Source organism: Schistocerca americana, chromosome X, assembly GCF_021461395.2.
Source record: "Schistocerca americana isolate TAMUIC-IGC-003095 chromosome X, iqSchAmer2.1, whole genome shotgun sequence".
Taxonomy (NCBI): Eukaryota; Metazoa; Arthropoda; class Insecta; order Orthoptera; family Acrididae; genus Schistocerca; species Schistocerca americana.
Genome location: NC_060130.1, coordinates 513,663,454 through 513,687,679, shown reverse-complemented (window position 1 = coordinate 513,687,679; position 24,226 = coordinate 513,663,454). Strand labels below are relative to the sequence as shown.

Here is a 24,226-nt window from a genome sequence, read left to right as displayed (position 1 = left end):
GTGGAGCTATCAATAACTAGCAAATAGCGAACCACACACATAACACTCTGAAAAATATATTCACAAGGGACAGTTAATACACACATAAAAAAAAGTTTTGCATCACCCTCATTCCCAGAACTCCTAAAGATAGATATTGACTGTGGATATTGTATCACAGACACAGTTCCTTTAACTGTGCAGAAATGCCACTAAACCCTCCCAAAGATGTAAACAACCATGCATGAGCAGTGACTGTTAGATGGAGGGGGTCCGACAGCCGATCAGTTCCAGTCATTCCACCAGGAAGGAGGTAGAAGGCTCATGTTTTCTGTAGTTCAGCCACACCTAGATGGTCAATACGAAGGTTTGATCATGTCCACATTGTTGTATTATGCCAGGAAGAGCTCTCAACAAGGGAAGTGTCCAGGCATCTTGGAGTGAACCAAACCGATGTTGTTCAGACATGGAGGAGATACAGAGAGACAGGAAGTGTCAATGACATGCCTCGTTCAGGCCGCCCAAGGGTTACTACTGCACTGGATGACTGCTACCTACAGATTATGGATCGGAGGAACCCTGATAGCAGTGCCACCATGTTGAATAATGCTTTTCGTGCAGCCACAGGATTTCGTGTTATGACTCAAACTGCGCACAATAGGCTGCATGATGCGCAACTTCACTCCCGACATCCATGGTGAGGTCCATCTTAGCAACAACGACACCATGCAGTGCAATACAGATGGGCCCAACAACAGCCAAATGGACTGCTCAGGATTGGCATAATGTTCTTTTCACCGATGAGTGCCACATATGCCTCCAACCAGACAATCATCAGAGATGTGTTTGGAGGCAACCCGGTGAGGCTGAATGCCTTAGACACATTGTCCAGCGAGTGCAGCAAGGTGGAAGTTCCCTGCTGTTTTGGGGTGGCATTATGTGGCTCTGGCGTACGCCACTGGTGGTCATGGAAGGCATTGTAATGGCTGTACGTTACATGAATGCCATCCTCCAACTGATAGTGCAGCCATATCGGCAGCATATTGGTGAGGCATTCATCTTCGTGGACAAGAATTCGTGCCCCCATCATGCACATCTTGTTAATGACTTCCTTCAGGATAATGACATCACTCGACTAGTGTGGCCAGCATGTTCTCCAAAAAATGAACCCTATTGAACATGCCTAGGATAGATTGGAAAGGGCTGTTTCCGGACGATGTGACCCACTAACCACTCTGAGGAATTTACACCAAATCACCATTGAGGAGTGGTACAATCTGGACCAACAGTGCCTTGATGAACTTTTGGATGGTATGCCACAATGAATACAGGCATGCATCAAGGCAAGAGGATATGCTACTGGGTATTAGTGGTTCCGGTGTGTACAGCAATCTGGACGACGACCACTGAAGGTCTCGGTGTACGGTGGTATAACATGCAATGTGTGGTTTTCATGAGCAATAAAAAGGGTAGAAATGATGTTTATGTTGATTTCTATTAGAATTTTCCGTACAGTTTCTGGAACTCTCACAACCAAGGTGATGCAAAACTTTTTGTTTGATGTGTGTATTTCCAGCATTTTAAAAAGTCCCAGGCAGTGAGCCATGCTGGTCATTATACAGCTTTTTTCCACAGTCTGAATATAGCTTGAATTTTTTTTCCTATTCTCTCCCTAAAAAATTATGCCATAACTAATAACAGGATGTATAGAAGCAAAATATGCTTATCTGATTCATGAAATACCACGTACTGATGTAAGAATTCAGAGGGCATAGCATGCTGTGGCGGTTCTGTTATTAAGTAATTTTACATGCTCTTCCCACTTTAATGGCAGTGAGCATGCATTTCTGAAAATTTTCTGCTTTCCACACATTGTATAAATTCACTACTTATTTTCAGGTTATTGGAATCTGGTTTTTTGTTTCTGTAGAAGTTCATAGTGCTTGTTTTCTGTATATTAAGTGTGACTTTATTGTTCATTGGCCACTTATATACACTGCTAAGTGTTTCTTCAGCTTTCTTTCTTGGTACTTCTGGTGACTTGTCAGTGATCAGTACATCAGAGTCATCTGCAGACAACACCGGTTGCCCATACTTGATACATTGTGGGAAATCGTTAATGTAAGTTGGGAACAGTACTGGACATAGCACAGTACCCAGCAGTGCACATATTTTGATATATTTAGGATCAGGCATTTGTTTTTCAGTATATTTGGAGTTACTTGATATATGCGTAATTTAAGTCAACTGTACTCTATTTTCTAGATGTGACTGAAACCACTTTTTCAACACCCCCCTTGTTCAGATTAAATCTAGTGTATTTAACTGTGTCATATGGTTTAGTTATATCAAAGAATACACCTGTTGTGTAATTCCCTATATCCAATGCTTCTAGGACTTGTTACGTAAGAAAATGTAAGATATGTTTTTGCCAATTCAGTATCTTTCCCTGATTGGAAACCGAACTGATCATTGGAAAGGAGGTTGCATTTATTTAAATATGTATTAAGTCTATCTTTCACAGTAGTTCCTATTATTATTGCAAAGCAAAGAGTAATGAGAATGGGCTGTAATTTTCTATATTTTCAGTGTTGCCCATTCTGAAGAGAGGCAGTAATTTAGCATACATTAAGTGGTCAGGAAAACAACTATGTTTGACTGACTAGTTTACAGTGTCAACTAATGATGATGTTCAGCTCTCTATACAGTCCTTAATCAGCCAAGTCGGTATGTCATCCAAACCTGCTGAAATACTATTTTTCAATTTATAAACGCCTTTATAGACTTCTTCCTTTGTTGTGAGCAGTAATACCTTTCACTGCAGAACACATTTATTTAGCTTTTTGCATAAGGGCATATTTGAAATTTTTCCTGTAATTTGGTATGTATAATGCTAAAGTTGTTATTTATAAAGTTTGCCAAATCTTTTGGATCTTTGGTAGGGTGCCTTTGTCTTTGGTTTTTATGTTTGTTTGATTCATCTGTCAGGTACCTGTTTCCTGCTTTACAATCTTCCATACTGCCTTTTTTTCAGCAGTGAGTATCCATCTGGAATTATGAGTCCTCTTTGCAGTAAGTGCACTTTTATGTAAGTTTGCTTGTACCATTTGTAATGATGGCTGCAGTCCCTGGCACCTGTTTATCACTCACCTCATAGTGAATGGTGTACAGTGGTGATGTCACATTTTGCTAGTCAGAAACTAGCTTTAGGTACCAGCTGTATGCCTTTCCTCTTATATCTTAACGATAGATACATTGCCCAGTGTTGAATGTGCATGTGGGTCAGCAAGAGTTGCCTTGTCCATTAGAAATGCGACTAGTCTTCATGCAAGATCCAAAGGAGGGAATGCATGTTACTTGTGGTTCCAATGTTAGGCAGCCACTCAGGAAGATAGGAGACAGTTCATGAAAGAAGTCCAGCATGACTGGCAGTGGGTCTTATCCAAGATGGGTGGGGTACTCTACTGATAGCTAATGAATACACTGGGTGCAGCCTGCTTAGAGTCATGACACATCAGCAAGACTGAAGCATCTTCAGAAGCCAACCTGTTACTTATGATTGTTACATGGTTTAGATAGCCCTACTTGTGCGACAAAAGCACAAATCACAATTTGTAGCATTGTCCTCAAGACTGACTGTGAGCCTGTTGCACCAGGTACATCATTGGTCTTATGAAGACCTTGAGGACATATTTTTTTTACTTGCTCTGTTGGGTACAGAACTATAGAGTTAACTTGAATAAGTCAGGGATTCACTACACACAGGAAGCAGCTATAGCTACTTGGTAGCAGAATTTGCACGGCATGCACAGGAGTATTTTAGGTTACGGAAACCCCTCATAGGCCCGCAGAGTAGACAGACTCATGAGCAGGTCACCTGTAATTTTAGTGAAGGGGAACAGATATCTTCACAGAGGAAAGAAGATTGATCATAATTATGGTTGTGTACTCTTATACAGACTTCATGTTTTCAGTTTACAATAAATATAATATTAGTTAGCTGCAGAAGTATTCCAGTTAAGGTCCCGGAATTACTCTTACTAATGATGCTAACAGATGTGAAGTAGTTGGGACAGAAATATGGTGAAACATGATGGAAAGATACCCTGGACAGCAATCATGGTGGCCCATTTAATTGTGATCGGGTACTGGATTGCAGTAGTAAGAAAATGAGGAGATTGATAAAAGTAGGAGAATATATGCTGAGGGAAAGGAATGAAAGAGAATGTTGCCTGGTAGAATTTTCCATAAATCACAGTTTCATCACTGGAAACACTTTTTTAAGAATCATGAATGACTGCAGTATCTGTGGAAGAGATCTAGAAACACTGGAAGGTTTCAGATACATTACATAATGGCAAGACAGAGATTTTGAAACTAGCTTTTACACAGAGACAGATGTGAACTCTGACCATAATTTATTGGTTATGAACTGCTAACTAACTGGAGAAATCACAGAAAAGTAGGATATTAATGAGATGGGGTGTGGATAAGTTGAAAGAACAGGAGATTGGTGAGAGTTTCAAAGTGACCATTAGGTGACATTTTACTGAAGTAGGGGGAAAGGAACATAATAGAAGATGAGATAGTATAGTGAAGGCTGCTTAGGATCAAGTAGACAAAAACACGTGGTTTAGTAGAAATCCTCACATAACACATGAGGTAGTGCATTTCATTATTGAAAGCAGAAAATATAAAATGCCCAAAATGAAGCAGGCAAAAGGGAGTACAGACATGTAAACATTGAGATTGACAGAAAGTGCAAAACAGCAAAGCAGAAATGGCTAGAGGAAAACGGAGTGCAAGACTATGGCAAAGGTAAATGCCCATATAGGAAATTAAAGAGACTTTTATAGAAAATAGAAATAGCCGTACGAATATCAAAAGCTCAGATGGGAAGCCAGCACTAATGAAAAAAGGAAGAACTGAATATTAAAGGAATGTATGTAATAGCTGTACAAAGTAAACAAATTTGGAGACAGTATTGTGGAAAGAAAAGAGGAAGCAGATGAAGAAGAGATGAATGAAATGATACTATGAGAAGGATTTGACATAGCACTGAATGACATATGTTGAAACAAGGCACCTGAAATATATAACATTCCTTCAAAATTATTGATGCCCTCGGGCGATCTAGCAATGACAAAACTGTTCAACCTGGTATACAAAATATATGAGACAGTGAAATACCCTTAGTTTCCAAGAAGCATGTAAGAACCCCATTTCCAAACTGGGCTGGCGCTGACTGGTGTGAATATTACTGAACTATCCATTTAATTAGTCATGGTTGGAAAATACTAACGTGAGTTACACTGAAGAGGCAGGGAAACCGGTACACCTGCCTAATGTTGTGTAGGGCCCCCACAAGCACACAGAAGTGTCACAACACGATGTGGCTTCGACTCGACTAATGTTTGAAGTAGTGCTGGAGGAAACTGACACCATGAATCCTGCAGGGATGCCCATAAATTCGTGAGAGTACAATTGTTTGCAGATCTCTTCTGAACAGCGCGCTGCAAGGCATCTAAGATATGCTCAATAATGTTCATGTCTGGGGAGTTTGGTGGCCAGTGGAAGTGTTTAAACTCAGAAGAGTGTTCCTAGAGCCACTCTGTAGCAATTCTGAATTTTTGGAGTGTCACATTGTCCCACTGGAATTACTGAAGTCCATCAGAATGCACAAAAGACATGAATGGATGCAGGTGATCAAACAGGATGCTTACGTACATGTCACCTGTCAGAGTCAAATCTAGGTGTATCAGGGATCCCATATCACTCCAGTTGTACACATCCCACACCATTAAAGAGCCTCCACCAGCTTGAACAGTCCCCTGCTGACATGCAGGGTCCATGGATTCATGAGGTTGTCTCCATACCTGTACATGTCCATCTCCTCGATACAATTTGAAAGAAGACTCATACCAACAGGCAATGTGTTTCCAGCCATCAACAGTCCAGTGTCAGTGTCGACAGGCCGAGGCAAGGTGTAGAGCTTTGTGTTGTGCAGTCATCAAAGGTACACGAGTGGGCTGTCGGCTCTGAAAGCCCTTATTGATGATGTTTTGTTGAATGGTTCACATGCTGATAATTGTTGATTGTCCAACATTGAAATCTGCAACAGTTTGTGGAAGGGTTGCACTTCTGTCATGTTGGCCAATTCTCTTCAGTAGTAGTTGGTCCCATTCTTGCAGGATCTTTTTCCAGCTGCAGTGATGTCGGAGATTTGATGTTGTACAGGATCCCAGATATTCATGGTACACTTGTGAAATGGTTGTATGGGAAAATCCCGACTTCATCGCTGTCTTGGAGCTGCTGTGTTCCATCACTCATATGCCAACTATAACACGAAGTTCAGACTCACTTAAATATTGATAACCTGCCATTGTAGCAGCAGTAATTGATCTAACAACTGCGCTGGACACTTGTTGCCTTATACAGGCATTGCCTACCCCAGTGCTGTATTCTGCGTGTTTACGTATCTCTGTATTTGAATACACATGCCTATACCAGTTTCTTTGGTGCTTCAGTGTTTTTACAGAAGAATGGAAGGACTTGTAGAAGCTAACATTGGACAAGATGCGTTTGAGTTACAGAGAAATGTAGGCAACTTGTAAGGTAATAGTGAGCCTATGATTTACCTTAGAGCAAAACTGAAGAAAAGCAGACATTTGTTTGTAGAATCTGTAATTTTAGAGAAATATTTTGACAGTTTTGACTGGAATACACTCACTGAATGAGGTGACACAATTGTTAGTATACTGGACTTGCAGTTGGGAGAATTACAGTTCTTCTCTGTAATTTCCTTAAACCATTCCAGGCAAATTCTGGGACTGTTCCTTTGAAAGTGTACTGCCAATTTCCTTCTCTGTGCTTCATCACTAATGACCTCAATATCAATGGGATGTTAAACTCTAATCAACCTTCCTTCCTTACTCTTTTCTAAAAATACAATCTTTGAAATTCTGAAGAAAGTAGGAATAAAGTACAGGAAGTGAAAAATTACCTACAACTTGTACATAAGCCAGATTGTACTCATAAGAGTTGTGTGATGCGAACTGGAGGTCATAGCTGATAAGGATGAGAGACAGGATTGTAACCAATCCTCTTGTTATCCAGTCTGAACTTTCAGCAAGCTGTAGAGCAAAACATGAGAAATTTGGAAAGTGAATTAAAGTTCAGGGAGGAGAACTAAAACTTTAAGATTTGTCAGTGACGTTTTAATTCTGCCAGAGCTGGCACAAGACTTGGGGAATCAGTTAAATAGAATGGACAATATTCTAAAAAAAGGTTGTAAGACGAACATCAACAAAAGTAAAACAAAGATAATGGGGTGGAGTAATGTTAAGTCATGCCTAAAAGTAGTACATGAGTTTTGCTATTTGAGCAGCAAAATAACTGACAGTGGTGAGTTAGGGAGGATATAAAATGGAGACTGGTAGTGGAAACAAAAGCATTTCTGCGAAAATAGAACTGTTTTAATATCAATATAAATTTAAGTATTTGAAAAATTTTACTGAAAGTAATTACCTGGAATGTAGCCACATATAGAAGTGAAACATGGTCGATAAATGGTGCAGACAAGAAGAGAGTAGAAGCTTTTGAAATGTAGTCCTACAGAAGAATGCTGAAGATTAGGTGGCTGGATCAGATCACTAATGAGGTGGATCAGATTGTAGAGAAAAGAAATTTATGATACATGCTTGACTACAGTAAGCAGGTTCAAGTGATTATAGGTTGAAGTAGTTATGCAGAAATGTGCTCACTGAAGATGACAGCTGTTATACAAAAATTCGCGTTGCTCTATGCAAGAAGAAATGCTAATGCTGAAAATCATAACAAATTGTAGCAGCAGTCTAAAAAAAAGTAGACATATCTAGCGTTACATAACCTTTTGTAAAGGCCTACACTCAGGAATGCAGTGCATGTAGGCACACTGTCATTAAGGCAGCAGGAGGAGTTCTAGGGATAGAAGAAAAACAACAAAGGAATTCCTGATTTTGTGAAGATTGTAATAGAATAAGTAATGAGAAAAATCTGGCTTGTAGGAAAATACTTGAGACATCACATACCCATTTAACAGTAAGAACTTATCAAAATAAAAGGAAATAAGAGAAGAAACTGCATTGGAAGAAGAAAAAGGAAAGGGGAAAGAAAGCAGATTGAAGAATTGGAGACAATTGGAAAAACAAATGATGTCAGAAATTCTATCAGAAAATTCACAGTGTAAGAAGAAGATTTAAGTCACATATTAACATATGTAAAAGTAAAAATGGGGAATTACTAACTGATGACTAAGATATATTGGCACATTGGTTAGAGTATTTTAGTGAACTGTTGGATGCTCCAAAGCCCCCTATTGAAGAGATCCTAATCCCCCCAGAAGAAGATGATGAGGTCATAGTCTCTCAAGGAGAAGTAGACAAAGCAGTTGTCCAACTGAAGAGTATAAAGTACCATGGAACGATAATATAACATCAGAACTACTGTAAGCCAGAGGAGTTGAGTTAAATTGCAGGGTATACAAGATTTTGTGCCTCATCTGCAAAAGGCAAAGTTGCCAGAAGAATGGAATGTAGCAATAGTATGTTTGATACACAAGAAAGGAAATATATTTAAATGTGTCAACTGCAGAGGCATAACACTCCTAAATATTTTATGTAAAGTACTGTCAAATATGTTGTTTAGTAGACTCTCACCAACAGCAAAAAACATTATTGAAAGTTATTAATGTGGATTCAAACCAGGAAATCAACTGTGAACCAGATATTTACCCTCTGGCAAATAGTAGGAAAGACAAACAAATTTAATGTTGGTACACATGATCTTTTTATTCATTTCAGATCTGTATATGATACAATAAATCAGGCTGAACTTTATGAGACAATGTTGGAATTTTTTGTGCCCGGGAAGTTGGTGCATTTGATAAAGGTCACTCGAAGACACCCCCAGTGTCGAGTGCAGTCTGGGCTATCACTCCAGTTTCCCACACAAACTGGGCTAAAACAAGGGTATGTGCTTTCCTATCTGCTCTTCAATTTGGCACTCAAAAAAGTGGTGTGTGAATCAGGTATCCAGAAAAGAGATACTACACTCCTGGAAATTGAAATAAGAACACCGTGAATTCATTGTCCCAGGAAGGGGAAACTTTATTGTCACATTCCTGGGGTCAGATACATCACATGATCACACTGACAGAACCACAGGCACATAGACACAGGCAACAGAGCATGCACAATGTCGGCACTAGTACAGTGTATATCCACCTTTCGCAGCAATGCAGGCTGCTATTCTCCCATGGAGACGATCGTAGAGATGCTGGATGTAGTCCTGTGGAACGGCTTGCCATGCCATTTCCACCTGGCGCCTCAGTTGGACCAGCGTTCGTGCTGGACGTGCAGACCGCGTGAGACGATGCTTCATCCAGTCCCAAACATGCTCAATGGGGGACAGATCCGGAGATCTTGCTGGCCAGGGTAGTTGACTTACACCTTCTAGAGCACGTTGGGTGGCACGGGATACATGCGGACGTGCATTGTCCTGTTGGAACAGCAAGTTCCCTTGCCGGTCTAGGAATGGTAGAACGATGGGTTCGATGACGGTTTGGATGTACCGTGCACTATTCAGTGTCCCCTCGACGATCACCAGTGGTGTACGGCCAGTGTAGGCGATCGCTCCCCACACCATGATGCCGGGTGTTGGCCCTGTGTGCCTCGGTCGTATGCAGTCCTGATTGTGGCGCTCACCTGCACGGCGCCAAACACGCATACGACCATCATTGGCACCAAGGCAGAAGCGACTCTCATCGCTGAAGACAACACGTCTCCATTCGTCCCTCCATTCGTGCCTGTCGCGACACCACTGGAGGCGGGCTGCACGATGTTGGGGCGTGAGCGGAAGACGGCCTAACGGTGTGTGGGACCGTAGCCCAGCTTCATGGAGACGGTTGCGAATGGTCCTCGCCGATACCCCAGGAGCAACAGTGTCCCTAATTTGCTGGGAAATGGCGGTGCGGTCCCCTACGGCACTGCGTAGGATCCTACGGTCTTGGCGTGCATCCATGCGTCGCTGCGGTCTGGTCCCAGGTCGACGGGCACGTGCACCTTCCGCCGACCACTGGCAACAACATCGATGTACTGTGGAGACCTCACGCCCCACGTGTTGAGCAATTCGGCGGTACGTCCACCCGGCCTCCCGCATGCCCACTATACGCCCTCGCTCAAAGTCCGTCAACTGCACATACGGTTCACGTCCACGCTGTCGCGGCATGCTACCAGTGTTAAAGACTGCGATGGAGCTCCGTATGCCACGGCAAACTGGCTGACACTGATGGCGGCGGTGCACAAATGCTGCGCAGCTAGCGCCATTCGACGGCCAACACCGCGGTTCCTGGTGTGTCCGCTGTGCCGTGCGTGTGATCATTGCTTGTACAGCCCTCTCGCAGTGTCCGGAGCAAGTATGGTGGGTCTGACACACCGGTGTCAATGTGTTCTTTTTTCCATTTCCAGGAGTGTATCTACTATAAATCTGTACAACCGTTGGGATATGCAGGTGATTTGGACCTAATGAGTAGAACATTTAGAGATCTACAAAGTGTATTCTCAGCTCTAAAAGTGAGTGGAGGGAAGGTGGGCTTGAAAATTAGTGAAGGAAACTCCAAGTATATGAATAATGGTACAAATCAACCTTTCCAACCCATGGTAACTCTTGATTAAATTGCTTTTGAGTGAGTGGAATGTTTCACTTATCTGGGTGCAAAGGTAGAAGCAAATGACAGTAATTTGACTGAAGAATGAGATTTTCACTCTGCAACGGAGTGTGCACTGATATGAAACTTCCTGGCAGATTAAAACTGTGTGCCCGACCGAGACTCGAACTCGGGACCTTTGCCTTTCGCGGGCAAGTGCTCTACCGTCTGAGCTACCGAAGCACGACTCACGCCCTGCCCTCACAGTTTCAATTTGACTGAAATTATGACGCACATAAGTGCTTCTAATCAATGTTATTTTGGGATGCTGTGACATTTTAAATCCAAGCTTCTATCACGAGAGACTGAGTGCTGACTCTATAAAATACTGATATGCCCAGTACTTATGTATGGCTCAGAAACATGGATGATTGCAACACAGCCTGAAAGCAGACTGAGATCACACAAAAGAAGTATATTGAGGAGAGTCTTTGGACCTGTGTATGAAAATGGGAGTTTGAGAATGCAAAGGAATGATGAGCTTTATAAATGCTACAAGGAGGATGATGTGGTCAGATTCATAAAGTTGTGTAGGTTGACATGGGCTGGACATGTAATATGACTCGATGAGACAGATCCTGGAAGGATAGCCTGCTGCAGTGAACCTGGAGGAAGAAGAGCAAGAGGACAACTGAGGTTGAGATGGAGTGACGATGTTGGAGAAGATGCTGCCCGAGTTGTTTGCCATAACTGAAGGTCTACAGTGAAGTCCAGAGAGGAGTGGAAAAAATTATCAGGAGGCCAAGTCCCATCCTGGGATGTAGTGGTACTGGAAGAAGTAGAAGAAAGACAAGCTACACACAAAACCAACAGAGACTACAGGGTGCTTTTTGGGACAATGCAAATTTTTTAAGCCATCATTCCAATCTTAGTTCAGTTCGCACAGTATCAGAATTCCACTAACAACAAACAGAGTCCAAAAGGTAAACACTGCAAACAAAATTGGTGCATAATTCGCTGATAGAATTACAACTGGCTCAGACTGGCTCTGGACAGACTTATATGGGCGATATGTCAGAGGGTGCTCCAGTGACAAATGCCCTCCAGGTAGTGGAGCTGTGGCAGTCAACAGCAATCTTTCACCATCTACTTGGTTTTCATAATAATGTAAGGTAACACCACTACATCCCCTCCCCACCTCCAGCTGGCAGAGAAGCATGTGGCTGCACACCAGGATGACGTAGACAATGTTGTTCTTGGTGGTACTACAGAAGTAATCAGGCAGAGGCTATGGTATTCATCATGGACCTGTGTAAGGTGGAAACACTCCTGTGAGTCCATGTCAGGAGATGTTAGAACTTGGAAGCCTATGCAGGAGTGCCCACCTGACAGTGAGAGTCCCTGTTGATAACATGTGGCAGCTGTGGCCACAGGATGTCCAAGAATGTGTGGTAACAATGACCATGAAGCCATTACTCTCGGCTACACTTTCAGTCAGCATGGCCCTGCAACTTGCTAGAAAACTATGGAGGGCATTAGGTGCAGTGTTAGACATCATTTCCTGTCTGGGGTGGGTACTGAAGGTGTGGATAAATCATTCTACATTACTTTTATGGGCCGTGTGAAGGTCTTGGACTGAAGCTGCTGAATCCCGTTACAGGCACAAAACTATTCGAAGTTGTGAGAGATAAATGCCATCCCATTATCTGAAATAAAAGTGCATGGGATGGCTTCAAGAGCAAAGATTTTTCCAAGACTTTAATAGTAGCAGTGTAAGTGACCTGAGACATGCAGAACACAAAAGGAAAATGAGAAAAGGAATCAGTCACAATCAACCACATGGGACCCAAAAACAGGCCAACAAAATCTAGGTAGATATGCTTTCATGGCTCTGCAGCATCTGGCCAGGGAGAGAACCACAGGGTAGGGGCAGTTGATGGGTCTGACAGGCAGAATATTGGAAGACAGTATCCACAATACCAGAGTCAATATTAGCCAGAACACGCGTTAGTGTGTCCCAATATGCGGTGTGTAGGAAATGCAGCACTCACAGCAAAAGAGAGGGAGAAATCACTATGATCACTATGAGGTAGTGATCCTTATCTGAGACCCACAACAGAACTCCTTGGTTTAGTGACAACTGATTTCCCTGTGGTCATTGGGTGCGAAAATTGGGGCCAGAAGGTGTGTCTGGCAACCTGTGTTGCACAAAGTGAGTGAGGCAGCGTAACATAGGGTACTTATGGATGCTGACTCTGATGTCATGAAGTTAAGGAAAAACTGAAGTGGCCAAATACAGATCTGAATCAAGCTGAAAACACACCAATTCGTGTTGGTCAATAGCTGGATTGGGACCCATGAGGAATCAGGACAGCATGCCCTTGTTTGCATGAAATATAGCTACTTGATAGTGAAAAAAATAGTGAAAATTAGACAAGTACAGCACCGAGCACTAGGGGTGATGGGCAGTCCAATCTAGTAAGTGGTGAGCAATGGGTGACAGTCTGTGACAAGATGAAATTTTTGTTCATGAACCATGGACCTTGCCGTTGGTGGGGAGGCTTGCGTGCCTCAGAGATACAGATAGCCATACCATAGGTGCAACCACAATGGAGGGATATCTGTTGAGAGGCCAGACAAACGTGCGGTTCCTGAAGAGGGGCAGCAGCCTTTTCAGTAGTTGCAGGGGCAACAGTCTGGATGATTGACTGATCTGGCCTTGTAACACTAACCGAAACAGCCTTGCTGTGCCGGTACTGTGACTGGTTGAATGCAAGGGGAAACTACAGCCATAATTTTTCCCGAGGGATGCAGCTTTACTGTATGGTTAAATGATGATGGCGTCCTCTTGGGTAAAGTATTCCAGAGGTAAAATAGTCCCCCATTTGGATCTCTGGGCAGGGACTACTCAGGAGGACGTCGTTATCAGGCGAAAGAAAACTGGCATTCTATGGGTCGGAGCATAGAATGTCAGATCCCTTAATCGGGCAGGTAGGTTAGAAAATTTAAAAAGGGAAATGGATAGGTTAAAGTTAGATATAGTGGGAATTAGTGAAGTTCAGTAGCAGGAGGAACAATATTTCTGGTCAGGTGAATACAGGGTTGTAAATACAAAATCAAATAGGGGTAATGCAGGAGTAGGTATAATAATGAATAAAAAAATAGGAGTGCGGGTAAGCTACTACAAACAGCATAGTGAACACATTATTGTGGCCAAGGTAGATACGAAGCCCACACCTACCACAGTAGTACAAGTATATATGCCAACTAGCTCCGCAGATAACGAAGAGATTGATGATATGTATGATGAGATGAAAGAAATTATTCAGATAGTGAAGTGAGACAAATATTTAATAGTCATGGGTGACTGGAATTTGAGAGTAGGAAAAGGGAGAGAAGGAAACGTAGTAGGTGAATATGGAATGGGTGTAAGTAATGAAAGAGGAAACCACCTGGTAGAATGTTGCACAGATCATAATTTAATCATAACTAACACTTGGTTCAGGAATCATGAAAAAAGGTTGTATACATGGTAGAAGCCTGGAGTTACTGGAAGGTATCAGATAGATTATATAATGGTAAGACAGAGATTTAGGAACCAGTTTCTAAATTGTAAGAATTTTCCAGGGGCAGATGTGTACTCTGACCACAATCTATTGGTTATGCACTGTAGATTAAAACTGAGGAAACTGCATAAGGTAGGAATTTAAGGAGATGGGACCTGGATAAACTAACCAAACCAGAGGTTGTAGAGAGTTTCAGGAAGAGCATTAGGGAACAATTGACAAGAACGGGGGAAAGAAATACAGTAGAAGAAGAATGGGTAGCTTCGAGAGATGAAATAGTGAAGGCAGCAGAGGATCAAGTCGGTAAAAAGACGAGGGCTAATAGAAATCCATGGGTAACAGAAGAGATATTGAATTTAATTGATGAAAGGAGAAAATACAAAAATGAAGTAAATGAGGCAGGCAAAAAGTAATACAATCGTCTCAAAAATGAGATGGAGAGGAAGTGCAAAATGGCTAAGCAGGGATGGCTAGAGGACAAATGTAAGGATGTAGAGGCATATATCACTAGGAGTAAGATACATACTGCCTACAGGAAGATTACAAAAGACCTTTGTAGAAAAGAGAACCATTTGTATGAATATCAAGAGCTCAGATGGAAACCCAGTTCTAAGCAAAGAAGAGAAAGCAGAAAGGTGGAAGGAGTATATAGAGGGTCTATACAAAGGCAAGGTTCTTGAGGACAATCTTATGGAAATGGAAGAGGATATAGATGCAGATGAAATGGGAGATATGATACTGCATGAAGAGTTTGACAGAGCATTGAAAGACCTAAGTTGAAACAAGGCCCCGTGAGTAGATAACATTCCATTAGTTCTACTGATAGCCTTGGGAGAGCCAGCCCTGACAAAACTCTACCATCTGGTGAGCAAGATGTATGAGACAGGCAAAATACCCTCAGACTTCAAGAAGAATATAATAATTCCAATCCCAAAGAAAGCAGGTGTTGACAGATGTGAAAATTACCGAACTATCAGTTTAATAAGCCACGGCTGCAAAATACTAACACGAATTGTTTACAGACGAACGGAATAACTGGTAGACGCCGACCTTGGAGAAGATCAGTGTGGATTCCGTAGAAATGTTGGAACATGTGAGGCAATACTTACCTTAGAAAATAGATTAAGGAAAGGCAAACCTATGTTTCTAGCATTTCTATACTTAGAGAAAGATTTTGACAATGTTGACTGGAATACTCTGTTTCAAATTCTGAAGGTGACAGGGGTAAAATACAGGGAGCGAAAGGCTATTTACAATTTGTACAGAAACCAGGTGGCAGTTATGAGTCGAGGGGCACAAAAGGGAAGCAGTGGTTGGGAAGGTAGTGAGACAGGGTTGTAGCCTATCCCCGATGTTATTCAATCTGTATATTGAGCAAGCAGTAAAGAAAACAAAAGAAAAGTTCAGAGTAGGTATTAAAATCCATGGAGAAGAAATAAAAACTTTGAGGTTCGCTGATGACATTGTAATTCTGTCAGAGACAGCAAAGAACCTGGAAGAGCAGCTGAACAGAATGGACAGTGTCTTAAAAGGAGGTTATAAGTTAAAAAAAAAGGAGGAGGATAACGGAATGTAGTCGAATTAAATCGGGTGATGCTGAGGGAATTAGATTAGGAAATGAGATGCTTAAAGTAGTAAAAGAGTTTTTCTATTTGGGGAGCAAAATAACTGATGATGGTCGAAGTAGAGAGGATATAAAATGTAGACTGGCAATGCCAAGGAAAGCATTCCTGAAGAAGAGGAATCTGTTAACATCAAGCCTAGATTTAAGTGTCAGGAAATCATTTCTGAAAGTATTTGTATGGAGTGTAGCCATGTGTGGAAGTGAAATGTGGACGATAAATAGTTTGGACAAGAAGAGAATAGAAACTTTCAAAATGTGGTGCTACAGAAGAATGCTGAAGATTAGATGGGTAGATCACATAACTAATGGTGAGGTATTGGATAGAATTGGGGAGAGGAGAAATTTGTGGCACAGCTTGACTAGGAGAAGGGATCAGTTGGTAGGTCATATTCTGAGGCAACAAGGGATCACCAATTTAGTATTGGAGGGCAGCATGTAGGGTAAAAATTGTAGAGGGAGACCAAGAGAGGGACACACTAAACAGATTCAGAAGGATGTAGGTTGCAGTAGGTACAGGGAGATGAAGAAGCTTGCACAGGATAGAGTAGCATGGAGAACTGCATCAAACCAGTCTCAGGACTGAAGACCACAACAACAACAACAAAAAAGGAATAATTTAAATTTCTGAACTGCATAGGGCCTCCTGTGTAAAATAAACCTGTCCCAGAAAATATTTACAGTAAGACTGATGTGGGATTGATCCTCATAAAGAAACATCACAGAAGATGCTGGAAATGATCACACTGATGTTGATGCAGTGCTGTGCTTGTTTTATAAAACTGTGAGACACACATAGCATCTTTGCCTGAGAGATAGCAGCAGTTATATTTTCAGTTTTCTGCTGTAGCTCTTCCAGTGTCTTAGGATTATTTGAGTACACCTGACCCTTCAATTTGCCCCACTGGTGCAAATCACATAGAGAAAGAGATAGCAGGAAGTCAAGATGGCCAGGAGATCACACAGCCTCTGCTGATTGTCCTCTCCTCACCAAATGCTGTAACCACTTGTGACATTGTTATCTAGACAATGTGCACCATTTTCTTTATATTGTTAAATATTTTTATATGCTTGATCTCAATATGGATTAAACAGCTCCTGGACATACCAGTTACCTGTGGCGGTTTGATGAAAGACTAGCGTTGTGGTATGGTATCAGATATTGTGCACCAAACTCCAGTCTTGATATTATACAACAGTTCTTCAAAGTACTGGTGGGGATTTTCTGATGCATAGTGATGCATGTTCTATGAGTTCACATAATCTGACAGGTTGGACCAGGCCTCATCTGAAGAAATGAAAAACTGAGGCTGCAAAAGTTCTGACTTCACTTCACTGAGAAACCACCCGCAGAATTCAACATATGAATATCGTCTGGGCACTTTAACTCATGCACAGCAGTAAATCTGTAAAGAAACAGATTCAGATCCTTTTTGATTATGTGTAGACACACAATCTCTTAATGCCCACATACACAGATAAACATTGTTGATGTTTCATTGGAGTTTGTTCCAGGCTTTCCTTCTCTCAACTAATGTTTTCTGGTGTTCAAACTCTTTTCAGGTAGTTATAGTTTCTATTCACTACAGCACCCATTTCACACCATTTCTTCATTGCAGACTTCACTGGTAATTCTGCCAAAAGACTTCTACTTTTCAACTCTTACATAAACAGTTCTGCACATGTTTTCCATCAATTGTGCCTTGTGTAACACTCAACAATGAACATGCACTCTTTTGTGTTGAGCATTTTGTTTTGTATTCAGCTCATCACTAAATATCTGATTCTCTTGCTCACTCAAACATAATGATACAACGAAGAATTTGGGACAGAATGCATGCATTGGCATCATAGCTGGCTCATTGCACAAGTGTGCTCAGTTAGGTTCGCAATGAAACGGCCATAGTAGTTGACCTTATCGAGAACCACTGTTAGGTTTTTTACATTTGTGGGTGCATGATATCGATTGCCATGACATAATCTTCCTTTGGTTCTAGTCCATTGGCCGAGAATTTAAAACCCAAATATGTCAGGGATGGTTGCATAGAATTTGACTTGCATGGGTTGCATTTGTGTTCTTTTGCTATCAGCCTCTGAAGCTCAAGGTTGTGAAGATGGTCCTCTGGAGTGACAGCTGCACAATTTGGAATACCTTATAGTGATTGCTCCATAAAATGCTGGAATATGGCAGGGGCTTGAAGATATTTCAAAAAGAAAATGATTGTAACAATAGAGGCTGTAATCTTGTGATACTGCATCCAGGAGAATCTGAAAATATGGCTCCATGAGGAGAATTTTACTGAATAAAGTGCCATGGTCTAATTTTGGATAGAGTTCATTTGTGGTCGATAGAGGCTAAGTTTCCACTTCAGCTGGTGAGTTTACTGTTAATTTAAAGTCGCCACAAAGTCACAGGGTCCTGTTTGGTGTGGTACTGTTAACAGTGGAGTGGCTAATTGACTATAGGAAATAGGTGTTGACACATCCTCATGAATAAGTCTGTCCAGTTTTGTTTTAAGTGTGCCCTTTAGATCCTGGGGCAGCGGGCAAGCTTTGAAGAAGTGAGGAATAGCTGTCATCTTAAGAGTGATGTGAGCTTCAAAATCAGTTACCTTCCCTAGCCCAAGGGAGACTGTTTGAGTATATCTGTCACAGGCTGTCTTTTTAATGGCACAAAGTACATCAGACTGTATAGCTTGAACTTCCTCATGAACCACAAGCCCAAAAGTACGGAAAGAGTCTTGGTGTCAGCTTGCACAAGATAATTCCTGGATAAGTGACAGGGTTGTGAGTGAGTCCAGATGGAAACTTTCCTGGAAAGAGCACGTTATGACATCCATATGCCCAAAGATTTGTCTTGGTTGCCTGAAAAGGTTGTGACCCTAAACTTAATTAAGTTGGTTGGTTTAGCAAGGTCACAGAAGCACTGATGTTCAGGAGTAACTTCACAGGGTATTTGCCTATGGAACACATCTAAGTACGTTTGCTGGGCAGTGTTCTGAGAAATCTGCATTTCCTAGATTTAACCATTTGCCTACCAATTTTATTTCAACAACATTAATGTATGGTTATTTTAATTAATGTATTAGTCAGAAGTAAATATATGAAAGGAATATTTTCCCAGTTTCATCTTCCAAGAGGGTTGGAGGGTAGGGTATAACACACACACACACACACACACACACACACACACACACACACACACACACACACACCAGTGGACAGAGCATCTCTCCAAGTATGTAACTCTCTCTACAGGAGCTCAATATGGACTTTGTTTGTGATTTGGCAAAGGTCAGTTTGTTGGTGCAGGTCGTTGACATGATGTGTGTGGTAAGGTGTGAAGGCAGCCCTCTTTGTGAATCTGCTAACTGGTTGCCTACCTGCAGTTGTGAACTAATGTGATGTGACAATACAGAGACAAGAGTTAAAAATGAAACTTGAGGACAACACAGTCATCAAGTACAATCTGTAATTATAACAGTTTTGCTAACCATTATTAGGCTTCCCTTTACCTGTGGGACTTTGACACGTAACAATAACATGCAACAAATCCCAATTGGTTCTCTGATAAACTATCATGGGACACACACGTCTCAATGGTAGTCAAAGGATTAACAGTCACTTCATTCACTTTTGCAAGTTGGAGGGTGTATGCAACAGAACTGCTAAAATATACTCTTAAAAATATCTCTTTTTGCTGCACTTTAGCGTATTGCATTCTGAGAGGGGCACGCACTGCATGCATGGTGAAAGAAGCAATGTTTATGGTTGGGCACTGATGCTACTGGTGTGGTTGTTTATGGGTTGTGTGGGCTGTTCAGCAGGTGAGGGCCCTGCTGGAGGTGTCATGACAGCCCACTTGACCAGTGCCAGAGAGGTGACTGCCATGACATTTTCGTACCTCAGAAGCAAACTCTGGGCTGTGCAGGCTGTTTCATACAGTTGAGTTATTCACAGTCATTCCATCAGATGTGTATTTGATATCCTCAGTGTTTGGTTTCTCTTTTTCAAGTTGACTGTAAGAGACACTATAATGCCACTTACTAGAGAGCATAGTTTTGCCTGCACAAACATTAAAAATTGCAATTCTTACTAAATCCCTGTAGGCTGGCAGCCCAGTCTGCATAATGTGAATGATTGTGGCCCTTTTTCCACTGCCAGAATTCTAACCTGGCTTCAATAATATGTTTCTTCACTGAAAAATATTCTCATAATAAAGAAAAGATTCTAGACAATCTGGGTCCGATTGGACACATTAGTGGCTCTTGCTTCTGTATTGTATGATACAGTTTTGTCTTTCATTGTCAGATATCCAATAAGCTATAAAATGTAAATGCTGTCGTAGGTAGTAAGTGTCCCACTCTTCATTTCATCCAGTAACTGGTGAAAAAGCTGAAAATATGCACAGCGTATAATATGTTCCTGTTAAATTTTCTAAGGCTTGCAATGCCTGTCACAGTGCTGCTGTTAGTTCCTGATAAACCCATGCAGCCTGCGTTAGTCATTGTAGCAGTTCCTCCATGGCTGAAAAACCACATTTTGACTGAATCATAAAAATGTTCAACATCCAAATTGCACATGTCACACGTCCCGAGTTGTCTCCCCTTTTGCGAAAGAGGAGTTGCACACAAGACTAATGGACACTATTGAGTGTTTCTCAGTGCAGTACAAGCTTTTATAAGTAAGCATTCCAGTCAAAGTCCAATTTGCATAGCATTAGAGTTTCACCAATAAAAATCAGTTGGAAAGATAAACATCATAAACCAAACCTATAGGTCGATCAGCACACTCTTTAATGATAAAATTACTACTGGTCCAAACTGATCTGGGGCAGCTTCTATGGTGGGATTCATCAGATTCAGTTTCTGAACGAGCTATTACATATTTTGTGTTAAAAATTCGATGTCTACATCTTTTTCAAATTATGTTCTTTTATGCGGTTTTTAAATTGTACATTTCATTTGGATAACTATGCATAAGATAACACTTGTCTCAAAATTTACATTGGCATGTTTGCACTTTTTATTCAGTTCAAAACAGGACATTGTGTAATATTAATAGTCCTGTAAATTTTACACAACAAGGCACAATAATTCTATTCATGCATGTCACTGAATATTATTGTGTCTGTTAATTATAAGTAAATGGTAACCATGCAGATACAATCTTTTATTTCTACCTCAGTCTGAAGTTTTGTTATGCACAGATTTTTGTTAAAATTACTTTAATATGTTATTTGTTTATGATCTGCTGGCAGTTGCTTATGAACTCTTTTTAAATGGTTTTGGTACATCAGATTCTTTACACAGAAAGTTTTATTGTTGGTAATGATTGTAACTTCAGAAAGAACATTATCCTGTAAAAAAATAAATAAATAAATAAAAATATTAAAGCAATTTGGAGAAAAGAAATATAAATGTGTCGGATTTTTCATCTGTTCCAGGGTGTTGTATCATCTGTATCATATGATGCAGAGACTAGTGTCATCTGTACCACTTCAGATGACCGCTCAGTAAAAATATGGAAAGTGAACCTGAATCATGAGGAATATTGGGAAACTGCATCAATTCAGTTAGTCTGTTCATTGTATGGACACACAGCAAGAGTATGGAAGGCTGTCACAGTGAACAGAACTGTAGTTAGTGTTGGTGAGGTTAGTGAGAATAACATCTGTGTGATGTGAAAATTTATCATCTTTGCTAATTAATATCAAACATTAAGTGTATGTGGTATTGTATGTATTTTAAGTAATTAACTTCTTCAGATTTAAAGTTTTATAATTGTAGTGCACAATGTGCTTCTTAGCATGTCAGTTACTTGTTAAAAACCTGAAACTGCGAGTAATACTACCTACACAGGAAGATGTATCATTTCCATGGGCACACTCAAAATTAGTTCTTTTTCAGTAAATGGGTCTCCATTCAAGATAATTATTTTCTGTCCAGTTGCAAACCTGGATATATATCCCACAATAATACATATTCTGTATTAGGCATCTGTCTGGTACTGCATTACAAGCTTTTGTAAATTCTGTGAACATTAAATGTATGGGATGACACAACAATCAAAAGCCATTTTGTGCTTTGGTGGACTATAGACTGACAGGTGCTGTTCTGTTTGAAGAATGCTTGTTTGAACGAAAAGTATCTTTTGGTATGAAACCCGTGTACTGTAGAATTTACTTTTAAATAAGATACTGTTCTCATTGAGACTGCATGCCTCATGTTGCTTTATGTAACAATGCTGCAGAAGTAGGATATGAAGATGTTACGAGTATTTACTTGCTGTGTACCTTTGAAGAACAGTTCAGGAAAGTGACTTACTCATATTTGTGTGCAAGACCACTCATCAACACGGGATTGTTTATTGAGGGATAATTTTATGACAGAAAAGAAAATCTCCTAGGTACTGATGGATTTTGTAAGAATTTGAATTTAAAATATACTATGCATTTACAATGTGTTTTAAGGTGATGACTTTGTGCTGTAACACAAGGACCCATACTAGTACCTGTGCCCATTGGTGGTCTACGTGGACAGGAGGCTGTCACTCTTTATCAGGCTGTTACCTTGCAAACCAAAAATGTCCCTGCAAAATGTTATGTTGCCCCTTGCAAACCACAAATGTTCCTGCAAAATGTTATGTTGCCATGAAGGGGAAAAAAATCAACACTAAGATGTCAGAAAATGTAAGCAGCATCAACAAGTATACTGAAAAAGCAACATCCCATTTTTTTGCCCTTACTGCAAGCTAACAGGCTGCAGCCAAAGTTATTCTGCATAGTGAATACAAGTAGATTTCCTAATGCTCATAAATATGTAGCACATCTGTTACAGAATTAATTTAGAATAGTTAATTTGAAGTTGAGTGTGTTCATTATGTTAATGAGCTGTGGTGGTTGTTGGTCAGTAATTTCAGTGGCATTTTTTGTGTCAAATTTCAGAGCCTAATTATACACCAAGATTGTTTTGTTACTGTATATGTTTGCTTGTTGATACATATTTACTGTGTCCACACTGTATTAATACTGATCACTTCTTCCCCTGGATGAATTTTCCACATTAGCCTTTCATTTTCACTGCATAATTTAAAAGGTGTATGATTTTATCAATTAGTAACTGAGGACAACAATTATTAGCAATTTATGGAAACCAAGCTAACGTAAACATAATAAGAGAAAAGAACAGTGCTCCAACAATAAAGAAGTTGAGCAGGAACTGACATGTAGATGGAAGATTCAAGGACCTATCACAGCAATATTTCTTTGGTAGTAGTGATGTCAGTCAGTTAATTCACTCGCTGCATACACTGAAGCATAAAAATAGGTACTGAGGTGTCACCATCACTTATTGATAGACCACAGACTGACAAACTAATCAGAAACCCTAGAAGCAAATAGCAACTTTCCAGATGGATTGTCTTGTAAGCCAAGTAGAAACGCAAAACCAAACAGTGTTATAGATGGAATGAAAGATAACTAGCTCACTGACAATGAGGTCATTATAGGCAGAGCACAAGCATCGATCACCATGCCACCTTACTTAGTTTCAATGAAGGAAACTGTGTTGTAGACAGACTGGATATAGTGCACATTTCATAGGAATTCCCAAAGATATTTGCATTGTAAATGAAAATCTCAGAAAGAGATGGCACATATCTGGAAGGACAAGACAAAAATGTGAGAGTGATCTGAAAAAGCAGATGGTGAACCTGGCTGTTTGTGTTTATAGCATATAGTAAGCATACCAAGGAATGCTACACAAAGATGCCACCCCATATCACCAAATTTTAGTGGGGAACACTTCATAAGCTTTACCAAACCAGGTAGTAGTATTTATGTTTCTTTTGAATCTAAAGGCTGTGGGTAACATAGCTGAGGGGTTTACAAATTCAAGAAGTCACAAAAAGTTGACAGGACTCTTCCAAGGATAGTGTATGTTATCTGTGTGCAGCGTGTGAACAAATCTATTTGGACACCTATTTAAATTTGCAGTCCAGGTTTGCTGGTAGATTTGACAGTTACCTTTTTATGGAAAAAAAAATGTTTTATTCATGAAAGGCTGAAAGTCTCTGCAGTTTTTAGGACAGTACACTGGTGTGCAAAACGTAAGGATGAAAATAACCTTCATATGATGTGTCACTGAAAAGTAACATAACTCAATAAAATTTGGACAGTACATAGTCAGAACTGCTACAGTGTACTATGGAAGGTAACAGGGAGAAATAATCAATGAGATGAACAGAAATGACACTTTTATTCAAAGACACTGATTACACTGAAGTCACTGCAATTTATGATTGTCTTCCGGACATTACAAAAGGTGTGACAGGGTTCTTAACAGGGTGTGTGGTCACGACAGGTGACAATGCATT

At 40.6% G+C, this 24,226-nt stretch overlaps 1 protein-coding gene across 1 annotated transcript in view; it reads left to right on the top strand.

The window, feature by feature from the left end:
* LOC124555345 (WD repeat-containing protein 6) overlaps positions 1-24,226 on the top strand; it is a 292,678-nt gene that overhangs the window by 127,654 nt on the left and 140,798 nt on the right. The window contains exon 6 of the mRNA XM_047129225.1: positions 21,297-21,506. Coding sequence (XP_046985181.1) covers positions 21,297-21,506 — 210 coding nt within the window. The remainder of the gene's footprint in view (positions 1-21,296; positions 21,507-24,226) is intronic.